The sequence below is a fragment of the Eleginops maclovinus genome, chromosome 22 (assembly GCF_036324505.1).
Source record: "Eleginops maclovinus isolate JMC-PN-2008 ecotype Puerto Natales chromosome 22, JC_Emac_rtc_rv5, whole genome shotgun sequence".
NCBI lineage: Eukaryota > Metazoa > Chordata > Actinopteri > Perciformes > Eleginopidae > Eleginops > Eleginops maclovinus.
In genome coordinates, this window is record NC_086370.1 from 10,321,494 (window position 1) to 10,335,327 (window position 13,834).

A 13,834-nucleotide genomic window follows, 5' to 3' on the forward strand; every position below is an offset into this window, starting at 1 on the left:
GTCCGGTATGTGTATCTTTAGTGCGACTGGAAGATTGAAATATATGCATCGTGATTGACAGCGCTGATCAGTGCTTCATGAAAATGTCATGCGTCTCAAGTCACTCGGGGTAACAAGTGGAAAAATTGGCAGTGAAGGAGCCTCTGCATGTAACATGCAGTAAGTTCAATGCAGAAAAAAGCGTTAGGGAAAGCTCCTTGTTCTGTATGAACTCTTATCAAATCATTATTGTTCACAATCAGCAAAAACACTTCTGTGATAATGCATGATGCACTCTTCAGCCCTTTCGTCTCTTTTGAATGTGACAGAATCTCAGTGACACTCACAATGAAGCTCTTTGAAAGCCAAGGGTATGAATAATCACCGAGACACCCCTAATCCATTATTAAAGAAGGGAATATTAATGCACTAACAACTGTATCTGCTCGGCATGCAGCCGACAACTCCAGGTCTGTAAAAAGCCGCCTCTTTCAGACTGGAGCTTTCGCGACCGTTAGGGGATCACTCTGCACTCTCTGTCACCATGACAACGCCAGTTCCATGTCCGAGTGGGTGTACACACTTCATTTAGTAATCCTCAGCGACCAACATGGGAACAGCTGTGTGCGTGCTGAGAGGGTCCAGGCTAGCAATCAAGCCAAAATACACTTAATTACTGAAAATGTGGTCACTCTTGTGGGTATTATAAAAAAAGAATTCGAGTGGTACTGGCTGGCATCGACTGTATACAGTACTTGCATATATAGTGGGAGGTAAGTTGGCCTTTACCTGAACTGTTGGAGTAGTATTGGGTGTTGTTTGCCTTTTTAGAGTTAGGGAGATGAGGACTACATTTACACTCACCTGATAAATGATGAAATCTATTACCACATACCCATCAAAGCCCCATCGGGGAGCCGCGTAACCTGCCCTAAGAGCTGAGGTTTCAACTCTGTCACACACACAACCCCTGGAAACAGACAATATACACACAGTCTCTCTCTTCAATGCCAAGTACCGGCCATGTCTCCCTGTTTTTTTAGTTTTTGTGCAACTCCCAACATAAGAAGTTCTCTTATTTTAATGGTTGTGTTGCTTTTTGAGTGTGTGTGTGTCTGTGTGACATTTATTTTAAAAAACTAGACGGATCATGATAAACTCTTTTAACCAGTGCTCATGCACATGGATAGAAAACATAGGATCCAATTAGCCAATCAGATTTGACATGACTAAGTGTCAAATGCAGGTTCATAAGAGTATAATGATCCCATCTATGTATTGCCACTGGTTTGAGAACTACCTTTATGTTTCACAAGCCAATCAGAGAGTTTACCGACAAATTTAAATCATTTGTCAGTAAACTCTTGTTTTGGGTGTTTAGTTTGAATGCTTTAATGTGACACTGTCGGTTTGAATATATTGTAGCTTGATTCACCCTTGTGTACCCTCGTTTTGCCCCCTTTCCTTATAATCTTATAAATTTAAATAATGTGTCGTACTTTAAAGTTATGTCATTTAGTCAGACCTCTCTCTAACCTTTCCCAACTCTTTTTTTTTTTAACTCCCTCTTACTATTGATACTGTCTTGTTTATTCAAGTTGCACAATAGGTTAAAAGAAACCTAACCTGGTTGCAGAATGGCTCTGTGAATCCATACTGTGGTCGTCACCCATTGTTACGGGTGTGGAACCTCACCTGCCAAAACTCTAACATGGCGTGTAGCACTCTGACAGTGAGTTACATATACAGATGAAGGCATAGAAAGCGCTGGAAAGCCTTTTTAGAGCAAAATGCCATTCTATTTTTTTTCCCCTTCATGGACCGTTGAATGCTTTCAAGAGACAGCTTGGTGATTGACAGGTAGACGTGTCCCCTCTTTTCATAATGACTAGCACTTATTTGCTGTCATGTTTAGATGTGTGGAAGCAGTCATTAATTACCCAGCATGTATAGAAACGTTAACAGAGTGATGCTTTATTTTGACTGCTTGCCTAGGCTGAGCAATGTTTGAATAGAGCATGAAATTATAGAGCACTGAGTGTACTGTAGTATATGGGATAATGACAATAATAATAATTATGTCTTCATCTTGTTATCAGTTGAAATAATTGTTCCCCTACTTGTATGTATTTCTAAATGAAAACTGCTGCTGCTCTTTTTTGTTATGAAACCGATGTCCCATCTTGTGTTATCCATCAACTGTCAAGGTTAAATACCCGTCTTACATCACAGATTAGGGTGTGGTTGGAAGTGAAACATTCTTGAAAAGTTTTGACCCACAGAGAGGAGTTTAATTGAAGATTTATTCAATGTGTACTATACTGTTGAATTGCCCTTTGAATGACACTCACTCCTCTACTCTCTTGCGTTTTCCCCTTTGTTTTGTTTATGTTTTGGGGGGAAAAACAACAAAGAAATTCAATATTAATGGCACACAGACAGGAGATTTCAGCGAGTGCTGTGTTACTTTATTGATCTTCTTTCTTCAATTTGCTGTGATGCATTACACTGTAAAGCCTGTCTACATCAAGTCTTACAACACAAGACAGACAGTGGTTGCACAACAACAAGCGACTTCTTCTAGATTTAACCAATCCTACATTTTTATCAGCCACGATTCACTGTCCTCTGTTATAATAAACCAAGCAATTTTGGGAGATGCTGCTTTTTCTGATAGTATTAGTATGTGTATATAATTTGTTTAAGAACATTTTTAGGCTTTCTGCTTATTTAACAGCCATAGAGAGGCTGTTTGAGCTTCAGCATTTTACCATGCTGATCCACCCTGTACCTCTTGACTTTTAGATTATCCAACTGATTTCAGCATCAGTCATAGAAATGTATAGAGACATGTAATTATACCAGCAAGGCCTTCACGAACGTATATGTTCCACTCTCCATACAAAATCTGGCTTCCCCCCTGAAAATGGGGACTGCAGTATAATGAAATTTGGCTGAATTTCTTAATGGGCTTAAAGTCATTATGTGCTTTGTTGATTCTTAAGTGTGGAGGATAATTGCCATGGGCAGCACGAAAGTGGTTTGATTATTGTCTGCTGGCTCTTGTGAATTATAATAGATATAAATGAGGCTCCCATATCCACATATCTCTTTGGTACTAACAGTGGTTGGCAAGAATGGTACTATTCAGGAGCGGTCACACTACAGTAAACGTGTTGAAGCCTTTTGGAATAGCTTTTATGTGAAATGGTAAAGCAGCCTCAAAGTCAGCTCAGGCACGTTAAAATGAAAGATTGATTAGGCTGTGAAGTGCTGGTCCCTCTCTGAAAAAGCACAGCACTTCTACTCTAAATGAAGTCTTGATATTTCAAAAGATTTCTGAGTTGCTAAGAAAGTAGTGACTTTGAAGTAAGCATGTCCCTTTGGTAGTTATTCAGCAGAGGAATATTTGAGTAGGCTTGTACAAGATGTTCACACATGTGCTTCAAAGTTGGGATGGTGAAGGGTCACTTTGTGTCCAGTCCATCCCGAACAGAGCAGACTTTCTGAAAAATCAATTGCCTCTAGGGATATCCTCTCTCCATTAGGATGTATATTTATATTCTGATTATTTTGCTGCTGATCTGAGACCTTTACGATCACGAATGTGCTAATGTTGTTTACCCTTCTGAGATTTGTATTTACCTACATAATGCATCTGCACAGTGCAAAGTAAGGCTTGTGCAATTTAAAGAAAATATGTCAAGATGTGTTTGTCATCTGAATAGCGCTGCATCAAGAAACAAATATCATGCGTCTCTGTTTTCTCTTGTTAATAGTTTGCTTTGGTATTTTGTGTATTTGAGTCTGAAGCTAGTTTGAACAGGAATCAGAAATCGAGCACGAACTAAATAGTTTAGAGCAGTTGAAGTGCACCTACAAAATGTAGCTGATCATTCAAAAGGGATTTTTACACTTTGACGTTAATATTTCACCCTGAAGATTATTGTTTAAACTTTTAATACTAAACTCCCTTCATACTTGATCCATTAATACCAATAACTGCCGGTTGACTCTGCTTATTTCCCCATTCCAGTGCTTTTTTTGTTGACCTTCAATAATTGATGGGAGAAATGTGTGCTAATCACGGCACATTAGAAGTCTAGAACTGGCTGGCATATTGCACTGTGGCCATTTAAAAGGAAAATGACCCAGCAGCAATCCTAAAGACTGCACTGAATCAATGTAAGGGCAGTTTGCAGTCAGTGGAAAACCTGCTCATGCTGGTTCTTCACAGTAACAGAGGATACACACTTAAACAAATGCTGAGGAAGACAAAGGTTTCACTCGTGTGTTGCCTTAGAAAGTGTGTATCCTCATTGAGACTCGTCAGTCATTCTTCAGCCTGTTTATGGTGTTTAACTTGGTCCTTGGAGTCCACGTAATTATCTTTGACTCTATTAAAAAGAAAGATGTATACATTTTGTTGTCTCTTTTGTTGCTTTGTCTTTAGAAAGCCTATACGCTCATGGGAAAAGAAAGCATGGTTTGAATGGCAATCATCAGTCTTTGCTGGTTCAATTGTGTTACTGACCTTGTAGCCCCAAGCAGGAGACCCAAATGAACAAATCTGTTGGAGATATTGGAAAAAAAAGCTGTTAAAACCTTGCTAGGGTACGAAGCTCATTAACTCATGGTGGAACTGGAAATTCAAGGGACTTAATGGAGGTGTGTGTGGTTGTATGTATGATAAATAAGTGTTTTGTTAAAGTCCTAAATGGCTAGGCTAGTTGTTGGCCGTGTAATGTAATGATGTAGTTATGTTCTGTTTGTTAATAACTTAACACTCTTTATTTCACTCCCTTTTGGGATTTTTTTATATCACTGATTAATTTTCAGGACTGCAGAGTACATCTTTTTTAAGATTAGAAATTGTCTGATATTGATTGATTAATTGCCTTCAACATACTAAGCAAGAGCATCCCTTTAATGTGTTTCATCTGGATGTCTCTTTATGTTTTTTACTGCATCCCTTATCATCCCCCCCCCCCCCCCCGAGAGCAAAAGGGCCGCTTGTAATCTTTTCAACCCTGCAAAGATAGAGATTTATATGCCTCTTGTGCGAAGGTTGCACGGAGATAATGGTATACATGTGTCGCTATGTGCTTCTGAGCAACGCAGCATCACTGATACACTGAAATGTGTCTGTCAGCTAATGGATGCATATAATGATAAAAGCTGAGGGTTCCACCAGGAGAAAGGGAACAATAATGATGAAGACTCAGGCTGGATGGATTAGCTTTTCAAACTCTTATTACAAAAAGCATCTTTGGATAATTTATGTATTGAGAAACATTGAGGTCATAAATAACTCTTTCCTGAGTCCTCATGCACGTTTGAAAAATCAAGTATTTTCCTAGAGTGCTCACCTTTTAGGCAAGAGCATATTCAAGGTTAAATTGCTCACAGCTAATAAACAACACTTCCATGCTTATTTTCTATTAATATTATTCAACTAATCAGAATAATTATTTGTTTTTCGGTGTCCATGCAGGAGACTCGACCACACAAAACAAAAAGCACTTTTCTTTGTTGAATACATTTCCTACAATTTGCAGCAGATTAATGACCTGTAATAACTTATTAAATAATAATAATGATTTTGTTAGATTTATTGACTGTGTGTTTCCCTTTAAACACATTCCTCCCAGTTGAAGCTAACGGAGATACTAAAGCAGCCGCAGAGGGTTATGAAGATCTAAAGCAACTTACAGTGCCTCCTGTACAAAAGGAAATCTGTCTTATTACCCTACAGTAACACAGCTGTATAAATATTTATTGGACGTGCAAGTGTTGAGTATACAAGTGGACATCGGCACTGGTGAAATAAGAACTGTTTACGTTTTCATGAATTCACCAGTAGTCTGGTCTTTGGCACTTACCCTCACCCTAATTGGCATGTTGCCGTTCTAGTTGTGAAGAACTTCATGAATTATGCACAGTAAACAACTTACCACGTGTCCTATTATAACCACATTGTGCTGAGCAAAATCAGCCTACTATTCTGGGAAAACACAACACTTCAGACAGCTCCATTCTCATTACAGCCCGACGTCAGCTGAGCTGGGGATCGCCTTGTTTCTTACCTCCCCCAAAAACAAAATCTCACCCCTTTTCAACACCAGTGAAAGCCTCTTGATTATAGTGGTTCCCAATGTATTTCATCATCCTGACCTATTAAGCAACCAGACTAAATTTAATCCATAAATGATTTATGGTCAAGAAGAGTAGTAGTATAACTTACATTTACTCTGTGGGAAAGTGAGGCTAAGTGTTTTATATTAAGAGTAAACACCGAGGCTGTGTTTTCCTTGTGTGCCCTCACCTGAACAAGGTTTGATTTCTCAGTATTCATATTTCCACAGGGTTTAATGTGGTAGTGCACATAATAAGGATTTGTTGCCCTATGTGGCAAAGGTATGAGTCACATTTGATCTCTAATGGGCCATGAATTGAGATTCAACAGCCAATAATACTGAATGAAGTAAAGACAGATACTGTGCTGTACACTCAGAAACAGTCTGCTTTGAAACAAACACACTTATAAAGCCATGGTTTCATTTATCATACAAGGACATGATATTAATGTATTTGGTAAAGTTATATTTCATGTATATTGAAATTCAGTCCTTGTAAATACAACTTTGTGCCGAACCTTTCTGGAATGCTGTGTGGGCGATGCAGAGTAGCTTCTGGGTTATTGATGTTGACCTGTCCTGTCCAGCGCTGAGAAGGCCAAGGGTAGTCAGGCAGAATGTGGAAGATTATGTTTCTGTCAAGTCACTGCTTAGATTCTCTTATTTTCCTGTCATCACCCCTATGATTCAATTAAGAAGCTGCATTCCTCAGTCTGGCCAGGCCAGACAAGGAGACCAATGATTGACAGGTAAAGACATTACTATGCAGAGGGAGAGAGAGTACGGGGAGAGATATGAATATGTGAGTAGAGGGCATAAAAGAATCTTGTAATTGATTTTTCCATCTAAGCTTGCCATTTCATTTACTGAATAAATGCATTATTTCAGGCAGTGGGTTGTTCACGCCGTCCCCATTGTGTCATTGTGAAGACAAACTCGACGTGTTTGGTATTTGATGATGATTTTGCAGATTATTCAAACTTTTGCCAGACTACCCAGACAGCATTGTCTTTACACTACAAGGCACTGATGTAACCTTGATAGAAGTAGCCTGCACTGAAATGAGTTTGTGTTGTCCCCTCCCGACAGATGTGATCCACACCGTGGGCCCGGTGGCCAGAGGTCATGTGGGCCCTACCGAGACCAACGACCTCACCTCCTGCTACCAGAACTCCCTCAGGCTGATGAAGGAGAATGACTTGAGAACTGTGGTGAGTACAGTACACTACCAGCACTCATATGAGGAGAAATTAGTCCCTGTTCTGTGCAGCTTGAAAGAAGTAAATTATGGTCTTCTGTGTTTTTGCTTGACAGTAAATAATCCTTCACTGAGAAAAGCTGTGTTTGAAAATGTTTAGGAAATTTGGAAAAGGTACAAGAACAAAAGGATTTAGCTTCTTTCATTTCAGATACAGTTCTGAAAAGCCCTAATCTTCTTTATTTAGACAATAGCAACAGAGAACACAACCGAATGGTAATGTTTCATGTTTGTCAAATAAAGGCTTTTCATGTACTCTACTTTGGCTTGTGATTAAATGAAAGGCAGGCCTTTGAATGCACCACTTAGTATTGCCAGTGCACACAACTACACAGTTTTTCCTCTTCATCTTTGTTTGGGAAGCCACTTTTGGGTTCGAAAACTGTGACCTTCCTTTAATTCTTTAAAGGTGTTGACGCACATGTTTGATTCATTATGTTTTGAGCTTTTAAACACAGTGAAAGCACAGGGTTTAGTAAATGTGGCTGAATCAGAAGGGTTTAAGATGAGACAATGCCCACACAATCCACAGCTGGCAGCGGCCAATCCTTCACACACTAGCCCTGCTTCCCGGCTGTTCTGGACCGTATGTTTCTGTCTGGTCCACGTGATATATGGATTTGCCCTGCCCACAGAGGGTAAACAAATCAGTATCACACCAAATAGCCACAAATCACATTTTCTGCACCAGCCTGCTGCCCCACAGCCTCATCACAAGCCAATCAATGGAAGTACTCACCAACTGAGAGGAGGCATAGTTGAGTGCCAGTTTCATTACAGATGATTGTGACAAATTCCTGCTCTGTTGATGACTTATTATAAGTGCAACAGACACCTCTAGGTAGCAATTAAATGGATTGTTAAGCATAATGATGGAAGTTGTTGTGGTAAGTGTTTTTGAAGTTTTATCAAAATCAGCAGCATGCCTGCTGAGCAGCCGCATCCATGAAGATATGATGAGCTACAAGCATGACATTAAATTACAATGTCATTTGAACAATAGAGTAATTCACTCTGTAGGGCATAGACAAGGCCTACTCTGCAGCACTGGCCCCTCAGGCCTCATTGTAGGAACACAACACCAGCTTGTCTGCTTTCATCCACCAACGTTCCAATCCTTTCTCTGCTCTTGGCACATTCCAAAGATGTATTTAGTGAAAGCCTATCTCTTGATTTATTTGTCCAATAATCCGTGTATTTATAAGAAACAGAGGTTCTGTTTTTACAATGAGTTGCCTGTATCCTGTCTAATGTATTTATACAGCTGCTCTGTGTTGAACGAGCTTCAATGAAAACACTGGTGTTATGTGATTGACTGGCCTTGTAGGATGAACCCAGTCCTTTCATTATCTTAGCCACAGTCCATGTCGGGTCTCCTTGCTGCAAGGACAACAGAAAGTTTACAAAAAGCAAAAGGGAAATAGCATTTTCTTCTTGCAAAGATTTGGCCTTCATTTAGTTTTGCTCTAGCCTGCCTTGATATGCAAGGCTTATTGAAGAGAGGCTCTAGTTCTAATTCTTCCTTATCAGACAGTCTTGGGTCTCTTGGTGCAGAGTACAATGAGTCCAAGTTGTTGGTTTGATGATCAGCACTCAGCTCAATTTGATTCATTTGAAAGGGTTTCACTGTGAGTTTTGCTATTTGAGAGAAACAAGAGATCCCACCGAAGGCGGGCACCCCGCCAAGTGGGTCTACTAAGTGGGAAAAATAGGGGGGCTACATTTGGGAATCCAAGACGGCTGGCTCCCTAATGGGGATTCCTGGGCATTACAAAGGAATAGGAATCAAAACAAAGCCTAACACGAAATAAACTTCAGCATTAAAGATTGAGAAGAAGCAGAGCTTGGTAGTTAATCCCTTTTGCTTAAAGCTCAAAGCCACCCTTAAGGCTATGAAACAGTCGGGCTACTACAGCCATCTCGTCAAACTCTTTGTGATTGTATCAGAACATGGAGGAAACTGGGAATAGGACAGCATTTCACGATTGAAAATGCACTTTATTTACCTTGAAGCAGATCAATGTGTCTAACTGAACATTTACTAGAATCCCCTGAAGTCAGAAATGAGATAGAAGAGCTTTTCCTGTCCTTCAGTGATGTGCTGTTCCTGTCCCAGTGTACAGTGTCACACTGATTTACAGCTCTGCAGGGACAGAACTGAGGAAGATGGAAGATGTGAGTTCCAGGCAACTAAAGGCAATTCCAGCCTGAGTGTGTTGGTTGGTTCTGAGTTTCTAGGTTGTATTCTTACCAGTACTATACAATGAAACAAGTAACAGTCAGCTAACTGAATTACACCATTAAGTCATAAAGTCCTCCTTGTGGGGCAGCTCAGACAGTGGATCATGGGGGTGTTTAGATACCCCTTTGCATAAAAATCTTTTCACAACATTATAGTGTCTTAGTTTTTATCTAAAGGCTTGAAGCGTATACTCATGGATACTTTGCCTTTGGCAGATGTGCACATTTTGTTTATATGGCTACCACACTATAAGTATAGGATGAAGTTCCAAGCCGTACTGAGCGATGGCCTTCACATGAAAAATGACGATCAACCTGAGCCAAGGAACCTGCTGTTTAACCCCCACAGTGAAGTTCACAGCTATCTGGAGCGGTCCAGGCTTTAACAACCTCACACCGTCTAAGGATCTGGATAAATATCCGATGACTGGATGGCCTATTGAGTTCTAGTTCCCAAGTCATTTGGCTGCAGTGCATGCTGGAAAGTGATACTGTGTATTTCTACCCATGTGCATGTATATACTTACACATGCTCTTTGACATGCATCTTCCTGGGGCATACAGTATGCGCCTGTGTAGTGGCAATGCTCTTGCTGATTTCTTCCCTAGAGGACTCTTATTCTTTAGTGCTTCTTTAGTGCTTTTTTGCCTTTTTTTGCTTTTCGCTGCGGCTGAAAGAGCAGCACACTGTCACAGCTCCCTCGGCTCTGACTGACCGCAGCCATGATGCCAGAGTTGCCGTCTTGGCTCTGCAACATCACACAGGGGAGATGTGGGGGCAGTGCAGCCTGTGGGCGGAGATGCAGCTCTAGGCTGACGAGCAGCACGTTGGCAAACAGCCCCCTCCTCTGCTCAGTGCTTGTTACACAACAGTATGTTATTCGCTTCCAAAGGAGGCTCAGGTGAGGAGCCAAAGAGGAAATGTATCTTATCTTGGTGGATTGATTCTAGACATGAACTGTGATAATAACTCTGCCTCACTGGTTAATCAGTGAGTCAGGACATATAGAATTGAAATGGTCTCATCACGTTTTTTCTGATGTTTGCCATTATCATGGTACTTTTGAAAACAGCTGATGTTGTTTAGGAAATTCACTACGCAGCAGTACCACGCTACTGCTTTACCTTAAAATTCAGAAGATATTTGATGTGGGGGGAATTGTTTTCTGTAAGTTGTTTGTGTGTTGAGGTGCCATGCAGTGCGTAAAACATGCAGATTTTTAACCACTGACTGAGACCTGCCAATCACATCATCTTCTTACTGAAAGAAAAATGCTTGCAATCATGAGTAGGCTTTCATTGTCTGGTAAGAAAAGATTCACCTAATGTAAGTAAATATAAAGATACACTCGTCTGTACTGTATCCGTGGACAGACAGACCCTGGGGTGCCTCCCCTCCAAAGAGCTGTTAAGCCATACAGTACATGGAACTGAGGAGACGGTTAATGCAGGTCCCCTGTCATGGTTAGTCATGGAAGGCTGCTCAAATTCTTCCCTGGAAGCAAGCTTAGCATCTGTCAGGCAGAAACAGACAGACTGTGTGGAGGGGACGCCACCATCTGGAAGCCATCCAGCCTTAGACTCTGTTTTGTTTTAGAGACCGTATTAAATGCCCCCCTGACTGTGGCCTTTATAGGATAAAAGTATAACTATGTTTACCCAAAACATCATTATATTTAGCCTTGATTTCTAGTCTTTGGGGAGTGTTCTGATAAATAACTGGGAATTTAGTCTTAACAGGTAGCTAAGACTCTTTTTTGTTCATAATTTGACGTTGACAGGCTGCAATTTGATGGTTTTTGAAAGAAACTGTCATTAAGCTATTTCTGGCAGTGTGCTGGCAGCTGTCAGTGTGGACAGTGACGGGGTCGCAGACTGCATTTAGTGGCCTCCTCTCTGACTCCCAGGCGGCCCTGGACGTGTTTTGTAGTCATAACACACTGGCTTCGAGGAGATCCAGCAGGGAAGCCACAAATTGCCCGTTGAGAAAAATGCTGAAAGCCAAGTGGATTGGAGATGAATGGTGTAGAATGATAGGATTAGCCTCCCTTCTCTGTGGGCTCATTCCAAGGCTACGAGTAGTATTGACTCCCATTCATTTTGCCCGACAGTGTTCTCAAAAATGCATTCCTGCAAACGATATCTTATGGTGACACATCAGCATGCACACCTTGCTTAAAGATGAAAGCCGATAGCCCTAGATAATCAGTTTAACATGAAAGGGACAGCAAGCAAAGAACTAACAAATGCTGTATCACTGGGATAAGTGACCGTGCCCCCAAGGTGTCTTTAATAAAGACAACAAGCTGGGGTTTGAAGGGCAGGTGAACTTTATTTTGGCAGACCAGTTTTAAAAGCATCTCCTCTGTTATGAATTGCAAAAAAAAAAATAGCAGTAAAGAACTTTTACTGTTCAACCTTTATTAATGTAGGTCACTGGTGGTATTTGAAAATGTGTTTTTTACTGCTCATTTAAGTGCACTGGAGACTCTTTGTCATTATTTATGTTTCCAAATACTACCATATCAAACTTAACGACTTTGTACTCCACCCTATTCCATTTGGGTTCGCAGACTCCCCAAGTGATTAATTAATTTCCATTTATGCACTGAACAGATCGTGCACAAACTTTTCCTCTATTTGCTTCTCTACCCTTTCTCGTAAATTATTGTCCGCGAGTGCAAGTGACTACAGATTTGATTATATAATGGCTGAGACAAGTATAGAGGAATGATTGTGCACATACTTGGCTTCTGATCACAGCAAAGTAAACTGTGCCATTAATTGGGATGGAAGAATGAGAGGTTTACTGCTGATCTGCTTACACAATGCAGTTGGTCTTTGTGTCTATATTGCCCAGAATTCAATGTAGTGCATGCCTTGAATTCCTCCAGAGTAAAATCCAAGCTCATTTTCTCTATGACAATATTTGGAGAACTTAATGTGCATATGGGCTGCGGACTCTTTTCAGACCTTCACAGCCAGGTGCAACTATGTAGCACAGTTTTCAAGATAAAGGAATAAAGGTGCTTTTCCCAACAGACCCCAGCTGCTTTTCTCATATTTCCAATATTCTACTAAATATCAGTCTTTAGCAGTTTAAACGCTTCTGCCATGTCCCTTTTGATTGCTCTACTAGGCTCCATTCAGCTGTGTTTAATGAAGATAAAGTCCCATATCTCACAGAAGAAGGCCAAATGCTAAAGAGACAATGCTAAAACTGTTTGCATCAAATGTCAGGTGAATATGATTTTATTCAACCCATTTTCAGTCCCTCATCTAATTGTTGGTATATCGGTAAACGCTTTTGTAATTGCACTTCTCTAAACCGGCAGATATAAATGTGTGTTGTGTTCTACCTGGATATCAGGCATAGCTCCTTAGGTGTGTTTCAGTTCCTTTTGTAAAAACTGTAAGCATCCTAGCATTTATCCCAGTGTTAATCCATCTGAAAATATTGAGTAGAAACCCAGCCTAAATAAGTAGGAAAAAACTGTTTAATATGTACCATGGAAGATTTCCCTGGGTTTAATCCCCCAATCAGAGATGAGCCCCAATGTGTGATTACAACCCGGACGTCTCTGTGGCCAAAATTCAGCGGGCGTTACATGTAGCCCACTTCCACATACAGTACCTGCATGCAACGCAAAGGTTAATTAGACTGAAGCTCTCAAAAGGTCACGCCGCCATTTCAATTAGCCACTGCTATTTATCTGATCCGAATCATTGGCAACACAGGGCCAATTAGGTCCAATTACACTGATAGTGGTTGTGGTGTTCTGCCACCTAGTCTAAGTTAATGGCCATTGGAACCCCAATTACCCCATGGCCTGATTAAAAAGGAGGCATCCACAGCAGGAGGCGCTTCATGTCTGGGTAAAGAGGACAGCCTGCCATATCAGCTTCCCTTGACATTCCCGTCACTCCAGGGAATACTGCAGAACTTTATGCAAGGTGAAATATTAGGATATGTAAAATGTGACATTTCCACACACCTCGAGAGGGGTAATCACAGTTGATGGAGATTGAAGAGGTAATCTTTGAAATGTTTATGTGGAGAGAGCTGAGCATGCTAGTGTCTTGATTACAAGCACAGGAAGCCAATGGCAATCATCAAACAGACTAAACCCTGTCTCCTACAAAGGCTACTCTACCTACAGGAGATGTTCTGTGAGGGAAATGACAGTGGTTCTGTTATAGATTAATATACTCTGACAAT

The 13,834-nt window shown here is 40.7% G+C and overlaps 1 protein-coding gene across 1 annotated transcript in view; it reads left to right on the forward strand.

Annotated features, from left to right (window-relative positions):
* macrod2 (mono-ADP ribosylhydrolase 2) overlaps window positions 1–13,834 on the forward strand; it is a 365,664-nt gene that overhangs the window by 240,647 nt on the left and 111,183 nt on the right. Inside the window, exon 6 of the mRNA XM_063875359.1 lies at window positions 7,206–7,327. Coding sequence (XP_063731429.1) covers window positions 7,206–7,327 — 122 coding nt within the window. The remainder of the gene's footprint in view (window positions 1–7,205; window positions 7,328–13,834) is intronic.